The following is a 21,067-nucleotide window of genomic DNA, read 5'->3' on the forward strand; positions in this document are numbered from 1 at the left end:
ACAAGTAAAAGGTAGCTTTAGCTACAGATTCATTGTGTTTCTATTGTGCGAAGGTAGATCTTAGTAAGTTAGTAACCTTGGATTTGGTAAATGAGTCCATTTGATGTTCTTGCAGAACATACACTTTCTAAATGTCAGCCAGGCTTACAGTAATATTAATGATATCTTTCATTTATCTGCCTTACAAATGTACTTATTGTAGGTCAATGTTACCAATATACTATCTTTTGAAGCCACAAATATCCAAAGGAAATAGAAAAGCTGTTTCAGGGGCGCCTGGGTGGCACCCAGTAGGTTAAAGCTTGTGCCTTCAGCTCAGGTCATGATCCCAGGGTCCTGGGAATGAGTCCCACATTGGGTTCTCTGCTCGGCGGGGAGCCTGCTTCCCTTCCTCTCTCTCTGTCTGCCTCTCTGCCTGCTTGCAATCTCTGTCAAATAAATTAATTAATTAAAGAGAAAAGAAAAGCTGTTTCACCTAATATACACACATGTGTTCAGTCATATAAGACATAAAATGTATTTTCACAGTTTCAATTTGAACACAAGCAGACAAGTGTAAGCTGTAATAGGATGGAACTGTGATGAATTCAAACTCATCCTCACCAACCTTGCATTTTGCTCTCGTTAGCCACTCAGTGATATTATTTCTTCTTCCCCAAGAAACATGTATCCGGTCGAGGTGCTTTAACCTGCAGGTGACTAAATGGTTTAATTGGACAGCTCTTCTCTGTCTACGTTCTTACTGTCCACACTCTCATTCCTATCCCTAAACCATTATGGATGTCACTAAATTTCCCTCTACCTGTTCTCTTTCTTCTTTTTGAACCTTAAAAGAGAGATTGGGAGAGTACAAACCAACTTTACTGTGGCTTTAAGGCAAGGCTGACTGTAAACCCGAGGATAGAATTTTGATTCTGCTTGTGCTATTGACCCCATGTGACTTGGTGTCTCTGTTTCAATATCCTCCTCCACAGGGTGTTTGTAAGGAGATCTACCTCCTAGAGTGATTATCAAGACAAAAGTAAGAGGATGCAGTGCTTTTGGATACAGTGAATTACATAGATGTACAATAAAATTTTCATTGTGCTGCTGTTTCTGTGCAGGAAAGAAGATTCTAATTCTTGCCCAGGAGACGTTCAGTTTATTTATTTTCTAAACTTTTTATATTGCTACATTTTCAAACATGCACACAAATTTCAAATAGTAGTACAGAGAACTCTTGTATACCTTCACTGAGTTTCACCAATTGTTTGCATCTTGTGCTATGAAAACCTTTTCATTCTTTCATTCTCTCCAGTTTGGAGAAATACTTATTTTCCAAATCACTTGATAGTGGATTAGACATTGTGTCCTTTACCCTATATTTTTTACTAAGGACAGCAAGTTATTTTATAGAAAGCCCTTCTATTTGGTGAAACTCTTCAAGCTTGCCCCCTTGTTGGTCTTGATGTATCTCCATTCTTTGAGAACTCCTTGACTTTCTGCAAAATAAGATGTTCGTGTTCATCTTGTGCTTTGTCCACTCTAGTCCCCAAATCAAGTTTTCTTTCTTTCTTTTTTTTTTTTTTAAAGATTTTATTTATTTATTTATTTGACAGAGAGAAATCACAAGTAGATGGAGAGGCAGACAGAGACAGAGGGAAGCAGGCTCCCCGCTGAGCAGAGAGCCCGATGCGGGACTCGATCCCAGCACCCTGAGATCATGACCTGAGCCGAAGGCAGCGGCTTAAACCACTGAGCCACCCAGGCGACCCCCCCCCCAAATCAAGTTTTCTATAAGAAACACCAACTCCATTTAGCTCATTTTAGTTTCTCCTATATTTTAAAAAACAAAATCTTGCATGCTCCTTGCTAGTGTTTATATGTCCTACTCCTAGACCCTCTCAATAAATAAAGCTACCTCCCTACAAATATGAACTCAAAATAACAGCTCTAATTAAAATAGATTACCATAGGCACATTCTAGTCTTTTCTCCTTCCATATTTGCCACACTTATCTCCAATAATCAGAAACCTGTTCCTACAATCTACAAAACATGTATGGATTCACAAAACAAGTGGTTTGAGAACTGCTAAGCCTACCAAAGTAAAGCAAACTCACCACATAGAGTTTAATATTTGCTTTTCTCTTTTTCCCACTGACATAGAACACATGAATAAGCTTAAGTGCATGGTTTGATAGGTTTTGAAAATGCCTGCACCTGTGTAACCCACACTCCTATCAGGACATGAAATATTCACATCACATATAAAACTCTCTTATCCCCTTTTCCTGTCAGTCACCATCCCCACTGCTAGAAGCAACCACTATTCAGCCTCTTCCGTGGGCAGGTATATATAGATTTAAGTCTGGATCACAACCATTTTTCTTAATTGAATTTTAGATTTATTTGTTTATTTGAGAGAGAGAAAGAAATAGTGCAGATAGAGAATAGATTTAGATTTGCAAAAATATCTGCAGAAATAGAGATAGAGGAGAAGCAGAGAGGAGAGGGAGAAGCAGATTCCCTGCTAAGCCGGGAGCCTGACGTGGGACTCAATCCCAGGCTCCATACCAGGACCCTGGGATCATGACCTGAGCCAAAGGCAGACACTTAACTGAGCCACCCAGGTGCCCCTGGGTCACATCTACTCTACAGACATATATTGGATGAAATTTTCCACAGAGAGGCCTCTTGCCCATCTTCCATTCTTTGATTTAGCCCTTTAGAGAAGACCAAATACGTGTGTCTCATTCCTTATTGAAATAATTCCTTGAAACAGGTGTTAATATTCCTGAAATAGACTATTTCCTATATGAGATGCTTGGGGGTATGGCAAAAAATCCATACTACTATTTACACTTCAGTGTTAAATTAATTTAACTGATGTAGCTAATAAAGCTTTGAAACAAACTTTTTAAATAGTTAAGTATTGACGATAAAACAACATAACTTAATGGATACCTCTATTACAACTTAAAATCTGGATTCTTCTGAATACCTCAAGCACTTTATATAGGACTAGAATATAGAACATATACAAATAAAGTACCTAGAAAATTATTTCATTTCTACTTAAACTTATCCTAGCATATAAACATCATAGACTTAATTAATTTCTCTATTTATCTACCTATTCAATGATGACTTTAGGAGGTTCAATATATTATCTCCTTCAGGTTGCAGAAATACTTTAATACTTTTTCAAGATAATAGTAACTTTTGCAAATCTAAAAGAAGTGCATTTTCTTAGGCCAGTAAAGATTTCAAGAGTAAGTTAATGACTTACTGCTTTTTTGTCATAGGGTAGGCCTTCTGTCTTTTTAAAAGACATTTCAAGTTCGAGCTGCTAGTCATCTTTTTGATAGTTAAAATTCTCTTCTTCCATCATTAGGGCTTTTTAGACTGATGCCTTTCTCATAGGCTTTATCAATTTTCAATGTGAAGTCTTTTCCTTAAAATTATGTATTTGTAGGGGCACCTGGGTGGCTCAGTGGGTTAAAGCCTCTGCCTTTAGCTCAGGTCATGATCCCAGGGTCCAGGGATCGAGCTCCGCATCGGGCTCTCTACTCAGCAGGGAGCCTGCTTCTTCCTCTCTCTGCCTGCCTCTCTGCCTACTTGTGATCTCTGTCTGTCAAATAAATAAGTAAAATCTTAGAAAAATAATAATAAAAAGCAAAAAAAAAAATAATGTATTTGTAAAAACCCCCTCGGCCCATATTGTGTAACCTGTTTGCTTGATGCTACTCTTATAGCACTATTTTTAATAATGTACTTTCCCCTTTTTTTTAATTTGTTTTTTTTTAAGTTTTACTTTAGTTTTAACTCCCTTCAACAATTCCACACACATACCATCCCTGCCTCTGGCAAATCACTTTAATAACATACTTCTTAGTAAAAGGTATCTCATTATAGTTGTAATTCCACCCAGAAGTTCCTGCATTTCCTAGAAGCTTGGTACCAGATCCCTGAAGTTATCTCTACTTTGAGAACTAGGTCATTACCTTGAATCAAGAGATTAGAACAAGTGTTCTAAGTTTTGGAGAAAATGATGCTCTACAGACAAAGTCCTTGCCCTAGAAAAATATTCAAATAAATATTTTATTTTAGGGAATGATTAAGTGCAAAAAAGGAAGATAAAAGTGGTATAAGCAGAAAGCAAATGATGGAAGCAGGGGACTTTATTTGGATACAGTATATAGAGAAACTTGCACAACAAATGAAAATTGAAGGAAGATCTAAAGAGATGAGGAAGAAACCTAACACAAGTTTCTGGAGAGGTAACACCAACTTAGATGCCCTGGGGTAGGAATGAGATTAGCCTGTTCTAGAAACCTCAAGAAGCCTGTCATTGCTGCTGGCCAGGAAGTGATTGGCAGACAGGAAGGAACAAGACTGAAGATGTAGGCAGGACCAGTTTCTAGGTCCTGGTGAGGACTAAGGAGGCCATGACAAATGGGATGAGAGACCATCCAGAAGGCGAAGAGTGACATCAGCTGGAGAAGAATCTGCTGGGAGGACCAATAGTGAACCCAGGGAGACCAATTAGAAAGAAACAATAGTCATCCTAGGATTGTGGCTGAGGAAGCTGGACAAAAGGCAGGATCTCATTCATGTGTAAGTTCAGGTGGATAGAGTTATAAACAGATAAAGAGAAAGGGCAAGGTCAGAGTCAAGGGTTAGGCCTCGAGTAAACAGGGTGTGTGTTGTATGTTGATATGATATCATTTACTGAAGTGAGGACAATGAGAAGAAACAGGACTGCAAAGAGAACAAGAGTTCTGAGTTTTTTATATCGAATTTAGGACTTTCTGATAAATCCATGCTTCCATCATTTCTGATAAAATCCAAATGGTACTGCCTAATTGGCATGTGGCATGTGAGTCTAGAGTTCAGAGAAGTCAAATGTTGAAATACAGATTTGGAAAATTTGCACACATTGCCGATATTTGAAGTCATGACATTGGATATGATTATCTAGGCGGCTAATGGAAAAGAGAAGAAAGCAAAAAACAGAACTCAGGAGTACTCTAGTATTTGAATTTTGAGAGGAACTAAAGAGCTGGGCGAAAAAGCCAGGAAAAGCAGAGAATGAGATGAAAGGAAGATCACAAGTATGAGGAGAGTCCTGGAAGTCAAGTGAAGACAGACATTCAAAAACGATTCCTAATGTTTGTAGACATAACCCACCAGATCAAATGGTGTTGAGGATTATTTCACTTACTCCGTGTTCCCTGTACTTCCTTTTCTAACACCTAAACAAATAAAGGCATACCTCTAGTTTAAAGACAGGTTTCTACTTAGTAGTTGAACTAAAAGTGCCCTTATGTGTGACACTCTTGACCTTATTCATAAAAAAGAGCAATAATTACACATACCCTCACTATTCATCCTTTTTCTTTTACAATACATCTGCCTTTTATACACTTTAATTTTTCTCCTTTGAGTTTCACTATAGGTTCATGACCCTTCATTAACAATTTATTTTATTAACTGGGATAATTATTATGGTTACCACATGATATATTGTTAAAACTGGCCACTATAATCCCATTTAATCTATCTCCTTTGTTCTTTTAAAATTGCCTCTAATATTCTGGAAAACTTTCCTTTTTCTTTCGAGTTTTTATCTAAATTCTAGTTAATTAACGTTGAGTGGAACTTAGTTTCAGGTGTAGGATTTAGTGATTCATCACTTACATACAACAAACACCCCGTGCTTATCACAAGTGCTCCCCTTAATCCTCACTACTCATTAATTCATCCCTCCTGCCCACCTTCTCTCCAGGAATCCTCAGTTTGTTCTCTATAGTTGAGTCTGTTTCCTGGTTTGCCTCTCTCCTTCCCCCACCCATATTCATCTGTTTTGTTTCTAAAATTCCACAAATGAGTGAAGTCATATGGTATTTGTCTTTCTCTGACGTACTTACTTCACTCAGCATTATCCCTTCTAGATCCATCCATGTCATTGAAACTGGAAAGAATTCATTCTCTTTCTTTAATGGCTGAATTATATTCCATTTTGTGTGTGTGTGTGTGTGCGCGCGCACATCACATCTCTATCCATTCATCAGTCAATGGACATTTGGACTCTAGTCTTGAAAAACTTCTTATTCTCTAACAACACCATATTTCAGAGGCATCCTAATTTTTATATTCCTTAAAAAATGGAATTAGGGGGTGCCTGGGTAGCTCAGTGGATTAAGCCTCTGCCTTCAGCTCAGGTCATGATCTCAGTGTCCTGGGATCTAGCCCTGCATCGGGCTCTCTGCTCAGCAGGGAGCCTGCTTCCCCTTCTCCCCTTCTCTCTGCCTGACTCTCTGCCTACTTGTGATCTCTCTCTCTGTCAAATAAATAAATAAAATCTTAAAAAAAAAATGGAATTGGTTGTCCTCATAGGAATCCTTATTCTATTCAGTGGAGAATAATGATAGAGACCTGAAATGTGCTTGGGGCAAACATTGGGGTTGGCAGTGGGCAGACTTGACTAAGGTACCATCTTTGTTAATGACAGAACAGAAAAATTTTTCAATGTAGAATTATGGGTTCCCACTGATTTTTCTTCCTTTCAGCACAGTGTGCCACTTTATCATAAATATCTTACCATATTTACTTTATTCCCATTTTATTTTATTTCTTTTCAGTGTTCCTAAATTCATTGTTTATGCACCACACCCAGTGCTCCATGCAATATGTGTCCTCCTGGACACCCAACACCACTAGGCTCCCCATCCTCCCAGCCCCCGCCCCTCCAAACCCCTCAGTTTGTTTCTCAGAGCCCACAGTCTCTCATGGTTTGTCTCCCTCTCCGATTTCCCCCATCTCACTACTCCTCTCCATCTCTCAATGACCTCCGTGTTATTCCTTTTGTTTCACAAGTAAGTGAAACCATATGATAATTGACTCTCTCTGCTTGACTTACTTCACTCAGCATAATCTCTTCCAGTCCTGTCCATGTTGATACAAAAGCTGGGTATCCATCCTTTATGATGGAGGTACAATACTCCATTGTATATATGGACCATATCTTCTTTATCAAATTTATTTTTTACCACAATGAAAATCCTATTTAAAAATGGACATCCTCATACACTGAGTAGAGAACTTCTTTACACGACGGCACATAGCAACCTAGAGTGGCCTAGCACTAGTTCCTCCCATTTGGTGCGCCTCTTGTGCACCTCTTGAACAGGTCAAATGCAGCAGAAATTCAGCCAACCTCCCCTACCTCAAGGTACCCTACTTCTGCATCTTTAACCTGTGTCAGACTGGGGCTCACCTACCCAGTGGGCTTATCTCCTGTTCCCATCTCTATAATTTTTCCTTGTTTTACTAGAGTGTAGATACTTTGAGACAAATATATTTTTAAAAATTATCCCCTCCTCAGCTGACTGATTTTTCTGAAAGCTTCTTCTTTCTCTTGGCTTTGAGTGAATGGAAAAGCCAGGGAGGATTCTGTATTACTCAATATCCCAATAGTAATTACAAAGTACAGATTCTTGTGTCTCACTCCAACATTTCAAATTAGAATCTCTGGAGACAGAAATTAGGAATCCAGATTTTTAGCAAATTCTTCAGGTGATACATGAAATTGAGTATAACTGGCCAGGGGTTCTCAAGTGTTTCTTCTGAGAGAAGGCACTAAGATTGCAATAGGATGTAGTTGTTCTAGTGGTACTTGTGCTAATGTGAGCTTGTGGTGGAGAAGCTAAGCAGATAGACAGGAAAAGTTATGTGGAGCAGAACCTGAGAGAGAAATGCAATTGACACATGTTGGAGGAGTATCTCCTTCTTAATGTATGCCTTACAGATAGATGCAGGAGAAAAAAAAAAAAAATGAGAAGAGGCTATTTCTCCATGTAGCACTATAACAACTTTGGAACTCATTAAGAATGTGTCAGATTAATACTGCTGTAACTTGTATTTAATTAGACCAGTAGCTTGAAGCATGTATGCTTAATTTTCACAGTCCATGGTTCATGGATTGGTTTTCTACTCCAAACCTTGAAATAACAAGAGAAAATGCTGATCAGTAAACTTTGGGCTGCCTATAAGCTCTTTCATATCAGTACCTAATATTTATTGTTCTCAGAAGGTGTACAGTACTTACAAAAGAATTTGGGAGATTAGCTACTAAACTGCGTTATTTTTTCTTAACTGCAATTTTTTTGAATATTTTATTTACTGATTTAGATAGTGTGTGAGCAGAGGGAGGGGCAGAGAGAATGGAGGAGAGAGAAAGAATCTCAAGCAGACTACCTACTGAGCACAGAGTTCTTTTTCTTTTTAATAAAGAAAAATATTTATTTATTTATTTTTTATTTATTTTCAGCATAACAGTATTCACTATTTTTGCACCACACCCAGTGCTCCATGCAATCCGTGCCCTCTATAATACCCACCACCTGGTAGCCCGACTTCCCACCCCCCACCCCTTCAAAACCCTCAGATTGTTTTTCAGAGTCCATAGTCTTTCAGGGTTCAGCTCCCCTTCCAATTTCCCCCAACTTCCTTCTCCTCTCTATCTCCTCATGTTCTCCATGCTATTTGTTATGCTCCACAAATAAGTGAAACCATATGCTAATTGACTCTCTCTGCTTGACTTATTTCACTCAGCATAATCTCTTCCAGTCCCATCCATGTTGCTACAAAAGTTGGGTATTCGTCCTTTCTGATGGAGGCATAATACTCCATAGTGTATATGGACCACATCTTCCTTATCCATTCGTCCATTGAAGGGCATCTTGGTTCTTTGCACAGTTTGGCGACCATGGTCATTGCTGCTATAAACATTGGGGTACAGATGGCCCTTCTTTTCACTACATCTGTATCTTTGGGGTAAATACCCAGGAGTGCAATTGCAGGATCATAGGGAAGTTCTATTTTTAATTTCTTGAGGAATCTCCACACTGTTCTCCAAAGAGGCTGCACCAACTTGCATTCACACCAACAGTAGAAGAGGGTTCCCCTTTCTCCACATGCCCTCCAACACTTGTTGTTTCCTGTCTTGCTAATTTTGGCTATTCTAACTGGTGTAAGGTAGTATCTCAATGTGGTTTTAATTTGAATCTCCCTGATGGCTAGTGATAATGAACATTTTTTCATGTGTCTGATAGCCATTTGTATGTCTTCATTGGAGAAGTGTCTATTCATATCTTCTGCCCATTTTTTAATATGATTGTCTGTTTTGTGTGTGTTGAGTTTGAGGAGTTCTTTATAGATCTTGGATATCAATGTTTTGTCTGTACTGTCATTTGCAAATATCTTCTCCCACTCTGTGGGTTGCCTCTTTGTTTTCTTGACTGTTTCCTTTGCTGTGCACAAGCTTTTGATCTTGATGAAGTCCCAAAAGTTCATTTTCGCTTTTGTTTCCTTTGGAGACATATCTTGAAAGAAGTTGCTGTGGCTGATATCGAAGAGATTACTGCCTATGTTCTCCTCTAGGATTCTGATGGATTCCTGTCTCACATTGAGGTCTTTTATCCATTTTGAGTTTATCTTTGTGTACGGTGTAAGAGAATGGTTGAGTTTCATTCTTCTACATATAGCTGCCCAGTTTTCCCAGCACCATTTATTGAAGAAACTGTCTTTTTTCCACTGTATATTTTTTCCTGTTTTGTCGAAGATTATTTGACCATAGAGTTGAGGGTCCATATCTGGGCTCTCTACTCTGTTCCGCTGGTCTATGTGTCTGTTTTTAGGCCAGTACCATGCTGTCTTGGTGATCACAGCTTTGTAATAAAGCTTGATATCAGGTAACGTGATGCCCCCCGTTTTATTTTTGTTTTTCAACATTTCCTTAGTGATTCGGGGTCTCTTCTGATTCCATAAAAATTTTTGGATTATTTGCTCCAGTTCTTTGAAGAATACCAGTGGAATTTTGATCGGAATAGCATTGAAAGTATAGATTGTTCCAGGAAGTATAGACATTTTAACAATGTTTATCCTTCTGATCCAAGAGCATGGCATGGTCTTCCATCCTTTTGTGTCTTCTTCAATTTCTTTCATGAGTGTTCTGTAGTTCCTCGAGTACAGATCCTTTACCTCTTCGGTTAGGTTTATTCCCAGGTATCTTATGGTTCTTGGTGCTATAGTAAATGGAATCGATTCTCTAATTTCTCTTTCTGTATTTTCATGATTAGTGTATAAGAAAGCCACTGATTTCAGTACATTGACTTTGTATCCTGCCATGTTGCTGAACTGTTGTATGAGTTCTAGTAGTTTGGGGGTGGAGTCTTTTGGGTTTTCCATATAAAGATTCATGTCATCTGTGAAGAGAGAGAGTTTGACTTCTTCATTACTAATTTGGATACCTTTTATTTCTCTTTGTTGTCTGATTGCTGTTGCTAGGACTTCTAATACTATGTTGAACAAGAGTGGCGAGCGTGGGCTAGATGGTCCTAGTTCAAGTCTCTGCCCCACCACTTAAAACTACCAGCATCCAGGTTGTTCTCAATGTAAAATCCATAGCACGGTGGCAAAAGCAAAGAGTTGATGCAAAGTAGTACCCTTGCCACGAAATAGGCTCTCCGTAAACAGGTCTTACTCTCTTCTATAAAGCATGTCGATAAGTTTCCTCTGATTTTAATGCAGTGTGGTTATCGGTGGATGTCTCCTGGATGCTTAGGCATTCCCTGGCTTTATTGATGCCGGTGACTCGATCAAACATGATCCTTTGTTTAATTTCAACAAAGTAATGGATAGGTAAAAAGATAAACAAATGGACTGGAAATAACTTCATTCCTTTTGTGTATTTGTAGGTGACCTGGATTCTAACAAGTTGAAAGACCCCATTAAATGAGGCATTTGTAACGATTAAGAATTAGATCACTAGCTCTTCTAAAATAGCAGTTATTGAATTTTGACTGCATTGTGAATATGGCTTAATTGGCTTAATTCCAGCTGTCCACTAGTAGTTTCTTGGTGTGATGATATTTCAGGCCAAAAGCACAGCTGGAAGTCCCTGCACACTTTCAAATTATCATTTAATCTGCCTAGAACACAAATGTTATCCTTTACCAATTCATTATCAAGGACCAACATTATGTGTGGAAAATTATTCAAGTTCATTGAATATGAAAATTACTCGAGTTGGTACATCAGATTATAAATATAATATGTTTTATTGCTTGTCTTAACTTTGTGTGAATTCAATAACCCCCTAAATAGGAGAACTCCTGAACCTCCTTACTGCTGGCTGGGGCTTTCTGCAGAGACCCTGGACCAAGATACAATCTCCACAGTGGAATGGGGTCTCAGGCAGTGGTTCTCTAACTAGGCCATACAGTAGGATAAACTTGGAGATTTAATTTTAAAATGGAGATTTAATTTAAAAATTTAAAAAACCTAGATTTTTGAAGTCTCCTCTCTCCATTCCAGACTCATTAAATCAGAGATAGAGAAGGGGAAGCAGGTTACACTGTTATTTACAAGAACTCCTGGTGATTCTAATGTGAAACTGAAGTTTTGAAACTCAATCTAGAACTAGAGATCAAGAGATGATCTAAGGGAAGTGATAGAAATGAACACTAGTTAGGGTTCTTTCTGTGATCTAACCAGAAGAATAAAAAATTAAAGGAAATGTTTTTAAAGAAGAATCATTCATAGATATTTAAAATTGTTAAATCTTCTTGTTGGACAGACCCTTTGAGTATGATATAGTGTCCTTCCTCATCTCTTATTATAGTCTTTGGCTTAAAATCTAATTGATCTGATATAAGGATTGCCACTCCTGCTTTCTTCTGATGTCCATTAGCATGGTAAATTCTTTTCCACCCCCTCACTTTAAATCTGGAGGTGTCTTCGGGCTTAAAATGAGTTTCTTGGAGGCAACATATAGATGGGTTTTGTTTTTTTATCCATTCTGATACCCTGTGTCTTTTGACAGGGGGCATTTAGCCCATTCACATTCAGGGTAACTATTGAGAGATATGAATTTAGTGCCATTGTATTGCCTGTAAGGTGACTGTTACTGTATATGGTCTCTGTTCCTTTCTGATCTACCACTTGTAGGCTCTCTCTTTGCTTAGAGGACCCCTTTCAATATTTCCTGTAGAGCTGGTTTGGTATTTGCAAATTCTTTCAGTTGTTGTTTGTCCTGGAAGCTTTTAATCTCTCCTTCTATTTTCAATGATAGCCTAGCTGGATATAGTATTCTGGGCTGCATGTTTTTCTCGTTTAGTGCTCTAAAAATATCATGCCAGCTCTTTCTGGCCTGCCAAGTCTCTGTGGATAAGTCAGCTGCCAATCTAATATTTTTACCATTGTATGTTACAGACTTCTTTTCCCGGGCTGCTTTCAGGATTTTCTCTTTGTCACTGAGACTTGTAAATTTTACTATTAGGTGACGGGGTGTGGGCCTATTCTTATTGATTTTGAGGGGCGTTCTCTGAACCTCCTGAATTTTGATGCTCATTCCCTTTGCCATATTGGGGAACTTCTCCCCAATAATTCTCTCCAGTATACCTTCTGCTCGCCTCTCTCTTTCTTCTTCTTCTGGAATCCCAATTATTCTAATGTTGTTTCATCTTATGGTGTCACTTATCTCTCGAATTCTCCCCTCGTGGTCCAGTAGCTGTTTGTCCCTCTTTTGCTCAGCTTCTTTATTCTCTGTCATTTGGTCTTCTATATCACTAATTTTTTCTTCTGCCTCATTTATCCTAGCAGTTAGAGCCTCCATTTTTGATTGCACCTCATTAATAGCTTTTTTGATTTCAACTTGGTTAGATTTTAGTTCTTTTATTTCTCCAGAAAGGGCTTTTATATCTCTTGAGAGGGTTTCTCTAATATCTTCCATGCCTTTTTCGAGCCCGGCTAGAACCTTGAGAATTGTCATTCTGAACTCTAGATCTGACATATTACCGATGTCTGTATTGATTAGGTCCCTAGCCTTCGGTACTGCCTCTTGTTCTTTTTTTTGTGTTGAATTTTTACGTCTTGTCATTTTGGCCAGATAAGAGTAAATGAAGGGGCAAGTAAAATACTAAAAGGGTGGCAAGAACCCCAGGAAAATATGCTTTAACCAAATTAGAAGAGATCCAAAATCGTGAGTGGGGAGAAAGGGGATAAAAAAAGGTTCAAAAAGGAAGAAAGAAAAAAAAAGAACAAAGAAAAGAAAAAAATTTTTAAAAAAAGAAAACACCTGAGAAAAATGTAAAAAAGAAAAAATATATATATTAGATAAACTAGTAAAAAATCGTTAAAAAAGAAAAAGGTAACAGTTAAAAAAAAAAAAATTACCCGAAGGCGAGAAGAAAAAAAAAAAAATGAAAAAGAAAAAATTAAATTAACTGCAAGACTAAAAGCATTTGACAAAGTACAGCATCCCTTCCTGATCAAAACTCTTCAAAGTGTAGGGATAGAGGGCACATACCTCAATATCATCAAAGCCATCTATGAAAAACCCACCGCAAATATCATTCTCAATGGAGAAAAACTGAAAGCTTTTCCACTAAGGTCAGGAACACGGCAGGGATGTCCATTATCACCACTGCTATTCAACATAGTAGTAGAGGTCCTAGCCTCAGCAATCAGACAACAAAAGGAAATTAAAGGCATCCAAATCGGCAAAGAAGAAGTCAAATTATCACTCTTCGCAGATGATATAATACTATATGTGGAAAATCCAAAAGACTCCACTCCAAAACTGCTAGAACTTATACAGGAATTCAGTAAAGTGTCAGGATATAAAATCAATGCACAGAAATCAGTTGCATTTCTCTACACCAACAGCAAGACAGAAGAAAGAGATATTAAGGAGTCAATCCCATTTACAATTGCATCCAAAACCATAAGATACCTAGGAATAAACCTAACCAAAGAGACACAGAATCTATACTCAGAAAACTATAAAGTACTCATGAAAGAAATTGAGGAAGACACAAAGAAATGGAAAAATGTTCCATGCTCCTGGATTGGAAGAATAAATATTGTGAAAATGTCTATGCTACCTAAAGCAATCTACACATTTAATGCAATTCCTATCAAAGTACCATCCATCTTTTTCAAAGAAATGGAACAAATAATGCTAAAATTTATATGGAACCAGAAAAGACCTCGAATAGCCAAAGGGATATTGAAAAAGAAAGCCAACGTTGGTGGCATCACAATTCCGGACTTCAAGCTCTATTACAAAGCTGTCATCATCAAGACAGCATGGTACTGGCACAAAAACAGACACATAGATCAATGGAACAGAATAGAGAGCCCAGAAATAGACCCTCAAATCTATGGTCAACTCATCTTCGACAAAGCAGGAAAGAATGTCCAATGGAAAAATGACAGCCTCTTCAATAAATGGTGCTGGGAAAACTGGACAGCCACATGCAGAAAAATGAAATTGGACCATTTCCTTACACCACACACAAAAATAGACTCAAAATGGATGAAGGACCTCAATGTGCGAAAGGAATCCATCAAAATCCTTGAGGAGAACACAGGCAGCAACCTCTTTGACCTCTGCCGCAGCAACATCTTCCTAGGAACAACGCAAAAGGCAACGGAAGCAAGGGCAAAAATGAACTATTGGGATTTCATCAAGATCAAAAGCTTTTGCACAGCAAAGGAAACAGTTAACAAAATCAAAAGACAACTGACAGAATGGGAGAAGATATTTGCAAACGACATATCAGATAAAGGAGTAGTGTCCAGAATCTATAAAGAACTTAGCAAACTCAACACCCAAAGAACAAATAATCCAATCAAGAAATGGGCAGAGGACATGAACAGACATTTCTGCAAAGAAGACATCCAGATGGCCAACAGACACATGAAAAAGTGCTCCATATCACTTGGCATCAGGGAAATACAAATCAAAACCACAATGAGATATCACCTCACACCAGTCAGAATGGCTAAAATCAACAAGTCAGGAAATGACAGATGCTGGCGAGGATGCGGAGAAAGGGGAACCCTCCTACACTGTTGGTGGGAATGCAAGCTGGTGCAGCCACTCTGGAAAACAGCATGGAGGTTCCTCAGAATGTTGAAAATAGAACTGCCCTATGACCCAGCAATTGCACTATTGGGTATTTACCCTAAAGATACAAATGTAGTGATCCAAAGGGGCACATGCACCCGAATGTTTATAGCAGCAATGTCCACAATAGCCAAACTATGGAAAGAACCTAGATGTCCATCAACAGATGAATGGATCAAGAAGATGTGGTATATATACACAATGGAATACTATGCAGCCATCTAAAGAAATGAAATCTTGCCATTTGCGACAACATGGATGGAACTAGAGCGAATCATGCTTAGTGAAATAAGTCAAGCAGAGAAAGACAACTATCATATGATCTCCCTGATATGAGGAAGTGGTGATGCAACATGGAGGCTTAAGTGGGTAGGAGAAGAATAAGTGAAACAAGATGGGATTGGGAGGGAGACAAACCATAAGTGACTCTTAATCTCACAAAACAAACTGAGGGTTGCTGGGGGGAGGGGGTTTGGGAGAAGGGGGTGGGATTATGGACATTGGGGAGGGTATGTGCTTTGGTGAGTGCTGTGAAGTGTGTAAACCTGGTGATTCACAGACCTGTACCCCTGGGGATAAAAATATATGTTTATAAAAAATAAAAAATTAAAAAAAAAAGAAGAGTTTAAAGAAAAAAAAATAAAATAAAATCCCCTACTATTATTGCAAAAAAAAAAAAAAATTAAAGAAGAATCATTCAGAGAAATTCAAGAATATTTTAGGATGGGCACACATAGTTCTGGAATATCTACTATTAGCAGCATCTTTAGAAAATAACAATGGTGGGGGCACCTGGGTGTCTCAGTGGGTTAAGCCTCTGCCTTCGGCTTGGGTGGTGTTCTCCGGGTCCTGGGATCAAACCCCGCATGGGGCTCTCTGCTCAGCAGGAAGCCTGCTCCCCCCCCCCCTGCCTCTCTGCCTACTTGTGATCTCTCTCTCTCTCTGTAAAATAAATAAATAAAATATTTTTTAAAAAAGGTAACAATGATGGATGGAGGGTTTCTTACACATCTTTTTCATTATCTTCAGGAGGAATTTAGAGCCATCCAAGTGGGAAGCAGTCCTAGGCCTGCATATGACATCAAATCTGACTTCTCCTCAAATAGTAACTCGATTTATAGATCAAATCGTCATAAACCCTCATTACAATAAACGGACAAAGGACAGTGACCTCGCTATGATGCACCTTGAATTTAAAGTGAATTACACAGGTAAAAGACATGAGTTTTAGTCATCCCATCTGGTGAAATCAATTCAAAATTAGATTTGAAATATTATCAGTACCAACAAATTAATAATCCATGAAGGTTGTATAATTTGTTATAGAAATCATTATAATTTAAGTGGAATTGGGGAATGGAGCAAAACATATTCAATTATCTTCACCAAGTGTTTGAATACAACATTCTAGAAAGTTGGCCAGCAGAATAAAATATTCTGAGCCCCCTGTAAATAGTGAACTCAAAGGAGCAGCATAGAGAAAATAAGTCATGTTCCAATGCATGCCTTCTGTATTTCTCATGTGGAATAAAGCAGGTCCATCTACCACAAAGGGCAGAATAGGACAAACTGAGAGAAGAGCATATACTCTAGAATGAAGTTTTTAAAGGTGACTCAATAATATTAATAGAATGGCAGTTGGAAGACTTTCTCCAAATACCTAGGTGATGTGCAAGAAATCACCTAATGGAGTGAACATTATCCTGAAGGGCTCTACCCAACTCCATCCTTTACTCCGAAGACTTTTCCAACCCCTGGTGAGGATAAAATGCTGCCATTTCTGGGTTCTCATGGAATTTGGTGTACACATGTCTTAGAGCACTTATCAAAGGCAGACTATTACTGGATTAATTAGGTAGCCTTATCCTTGAGGGTAAGCACCCTATCTTACTCATTTTTGTGTCTGCCCTGGGTCTTAAGTGTAGTGGGCGCTTAATAAATGGCAGGCAGCTTGTAAATTGTTGGAGAAAGGCTTTAAAAGTCAGTGACCAATACTGATGCTTCCGTAAGTGCACTGTAAAACAATCACCTAAAAGCTTTTTTAATGTGGAGATAATTGAGGAAAATCAAAAAAGCTTCAGAACATTTGTCCGAGTGTCTTTTAATTGGCCCTGAAGAACAGCCTTCCCAAGATTTTCACACAGCTGACACGGTAAATAGCATGATTACTTAAAATCAAATAAAAATGATCAACTCTAAAACTAAGACATTGTTTACATTCTTAAAGTGTAATTAGGAGACAATGTAGAAAAGGATCCCAAAAGACCACCGGGGTTACCTAGTCCATTGTCAAAAAGTACTGCCCTGAGATGCTTCTTTCCTCTGAGACTGATGTCTAAAAAATGTTCAAGCAGCATAAAACAGAAATACAAGTGTTTTAGATAAAATGTTGAAAATAATTGATTTTTAAAACTTGTTAGAAATGGTGCTTGTCTGTTTGTGTTTTGTTTTTCCAGATTATATACAACCTATTTGTTTACCAGAAGAAAATCAGGTTTTTCCTCCAGGAAGAATTTGTTCCATTGCTGGCTGGGGGAGGATTATACATCAAGGTAAATCATTAGACTCAATAAAAGGAAAATGCCTACTAATAAGAAGGATGCTATTGCACTATCCTGTGAATATTTTCAACATCTTTTGCAATAGCTCTTAAAAGCACTGTCTGACTTAAATTCATATGCTATACTCCTTATTGGAGGAGAGTTCAAGCATCCCCCAAACTTCGCACCTAATTTTGGTATTATGAAAATTACTATGATAAAGAGAAAAGATATATCTATTTAAGTGAATATTACAAACATTACAAAATTTATTTTTGTAAAGCATCTGGATAAAGTTTGATCAAAAGCCAAATTATTACCTGTTACATTTTTCAAATCAGTAAAACTATCTTTATCACATAAAGTCCTTACACTCCCATTCCCTAAAAAATGAGAAGAGAATCCCCTTTAACTTCACCATGCTGAGTGAGCCTACTCAGATGTGGCACAAATCTTATAGTAAAGACTATAAATTCAGCGGTTAGCATTATTTAACAGGATGTTTTCCAAACACATAAAAGATGCATACCCCTGGGGATAAAAATATATGTTTATAAAAAATAAAAAATTATATTAAAAAAAAAAAACTAACCAAACGTAATTTTTTTTTTTTTTTTTTACAAAATCTAGTACTCTGTTCTCTCTTAATGTAACTACAAGGCATGTTGGTTTCAGAATTCCTGATAGAAGGAATAGAAGTCAGTGACTGACTGATAGAAGTTATTCCATCTAGGGCAGAATTTTGACTACCCATTAAAAATTAAGCAAAAAGGAAAGGCACTATATAGTCTGGTGGGAGAACCAGGCCTCTAGAGTCGCAATAGATCATGGCCAAGATATTTAAAAAATCTTTATTACATAAGATGAAAAGCCACAGAATTTTGTGGAAAGGTCAGCTACCAGAAGCAAAACATTCACAATTAAAACTCCCTTCTTATTAACTGAACATAATAACATTTAAAAAAATACATAAATATTAAAAATAAGTTAAAATACTAAAATATTTTAAAATATTAAGTTGAAATACATAAATATTTAAAATATTCTTAAAAATAAATCAATCAATATTTTTTTTTTAAACCAACAAGAATAATACCCGTCTTCCTTGTAAAAGAAAGGGTGACATTCTAAGTCAAGTCTTTGCCTGATGATTTCAACAAGGTTTCTCCATGGCAATTGCATTATGTCACTGAAATACCTCATGACTGCTCTCCATAAAATGTATTGAAGTCAAAGGCAGTATCTTCTTTTATTTCCTCTGCTTGAAATATGCCATGATTTATTAAATTTGAAATCTAAAGAGTAAAAATGATTCCTAGATAGATATTTTCTCTATCTGACTTCAATTAAAAGACATTTATGGCCACAATGTAGACTCTTCAAAAACAAATTATCCCCTAACAAAATTTAAGGCTCTTTATTCCATAGGAAATGGGTATTTCTTTTGGAGCTCAGTAAACTTGGCTCACATTACTTATTGTTACTAAAGATATGCATTTAATTGACTTAAGAAGGGTCTCTAAGAGTGGTCTGGAGTCAAGGAAAATCAGTGTCTGAGATCAATTTCATTTAGGAATAAATGGTCAGATCATGTTTACATACTTCCTGGGCGATGGAAATTTTAACGAATTTTATGAACTTTGTCTTATGATTTCCAGCTACTTAACTGTGTAAAACCCAGATCCCCTCCCCCGCCCCCACTGTTATGAGTATATTATCATAATTAACTAGGAAAACCATGAATACATCATTTACTAGGAAGAAGTGAAGTGATATTAGTCCGTTAAATTTAAGGCAATTAGGAAACTTAAAAGAACTTGATTGATATTTTTATGTATTTTTAATGTGTGTATTCTCAATTATCCTTATGGCAATTGCGGACAAATAAATATTAAATATAAGAACACTGCTCAAATTTTTCTTTACCAAAGAGTTGTATCGTATACCCATCCAATCCTTTTTATTCCTTGATGAGCAGTAAAATGGGTTTTGATTTTATAATAGCTTATAATAAAAACTAGAGTCTCCCAGCCCATCATTGGTCTTCATAGAATGAGTAACAGTGAGATGCTGAATTCCCTCCTCCATCTTCACGTCTTAAAGTCCAATGTCAAACTTTCAAAGTCATCCAGTGATTAGCCGCTGGAGTCACTGGCACCAGCCGGAAGTTGCCACTTGTGCACATCTCCCAACTCCTGTTCACTGTGACGCTGATACCTTGAGTGTTTACATCACGCAAATGATACGTATTGGGATTTTTTTCCTTGAAAACCTATATTAGACGTTGACCAACACAGCACTGAATTTTACATATACTGCTTTGCACCTTATATACATACACACATGTCCATGTAAACACACACACACACACACACACACACACACACACAACTTTTTCCTGTTTAGTGTGTGGATTAAAACTTGGGTGGAAATGAAGTCACTACATTTTTTGCAATAACACTGGCTGTCATATGCACTAAGTTATCATCAACTTTCTGCCTCTCTTGTGGAAACACATAGAATTGCTAATTATTAGAAAGTGCTTCTCAGGTGTCTTTTCTGAGGCACTAGACACCTGCAGGCTTCAGATCCCCCTTGGAATGAGTATTTCAGTAAACAGAGAGTCATGCTTGCAGTAGATGAGTCATTTTGTGAAAAGCGTGGGAGTACACCCTGTTACAGAATGCCTGCTTTCTCTTCAACTGGGTGTGGATGACAAGCTGATTGCCCTTAGACCAGGGCACAGTTCAGCTGAGCTTTGTCTTCTGTTCTGTGTGCACCTGCTCATTCACAGAGTCTCACAAAGTTGCTGAATGCCATTATCAGGGAGCACCTCTTCAGGTGTCAAATGAAAAGCCTCCTGGATTTCAGAGTCATTGATAATTTCCATAAATGAAACTCCTCGTGTTGGTGGGCTATTTTTCCCCATGAGCAATACCGTAACCATTTAAAATTACTGCAAATTCCTAAAGCCTGTCTAGTCCAATCCCCAATTCCCATTAGCCCTTGGAAACAAAAGGAGTGCTTTTCTGTTATCCATTTGGCAAAATCCACAGATGGGCTTTATTATGTGCTTTAAAAATACTAAGGTTCAGCATTTAGTTTCACTATCTATGCACACAGTACTCGATAATGAGAGTGAACTGTTGAAATAAATAAGACCAATGGCAGCTCATTCAGGGATGCACGTTGATCCCTTCTGACTGGCGGGTCGTATTTCCATTTTGAACAGGCCCTACTGCAAACATATTGCAAGAAGCCAATGTCCCTCTTCTATCAAATGAGAAATGCCAACAACAGATGCCAGAATATAACATTACAGAAAGTATGGTCTGTGCAGGTTATGAAGAAGGAGGAATAGATTCTTGTCAGGTAAGTATGTAAAACTGTTCACTCTACATCTCCAGAAAGCATTGCTCTATAATGATTTTATGGCTTTGCAATGATTAGGGAGTAAAAAAATCATCAGGCTTTTAACTTCATTTCTTCTTTTACCAAACTGTGACTTTTTAAAAAATTTGTGGCCTACTTACATAGTATTCCTAGGGTGGATGTGAGCATTAGAAAGA

At 37.7% G+C, this 21,067-nt stretch overlaps 1 protein-coding gene across 1 annotated transcript in view; it reads left to right on the top strand.

Annotated features, from left to right (window-relative positions):
* Positions 1–21,067, top strand: part of TMPRSS15 (transmembrane serine protease 15) — a gene marked incomplete at both ends in the record, with an annotated part of 122,046 nt that overhangs the window by 96,222 nt on the left and 4,757 nt on the right. The window contains 3 exons of the mRNA XM_082746920.1: positions 15,988–16,169; positions 17,415–17,510; positions 20,731–20,870. Of these exons, the coding sequence (XP_082603046.1) occupies positions 15,988–16,169; positions 17,415–17,510; positions 20,731–20,870 (418 nt within the window). The remainder of the gene's footprint in view (positions 1–15,987; positions 16,170–17,414; positions 17,511–20,730; positions 20,871–21,067) is intronic.

Source organism: Mustela nivalis (assembly GCF_964662115.1).
Source record: "Mustela nivalis genome assembly, chromosome: 1".
Taxonomy (NCBI): domain Eukaryota; kingdom Metazoa; phylum Chordata; class Mammalia; order Carnivora; family Mustelidae; genus Mustela; species Mustela nivalis.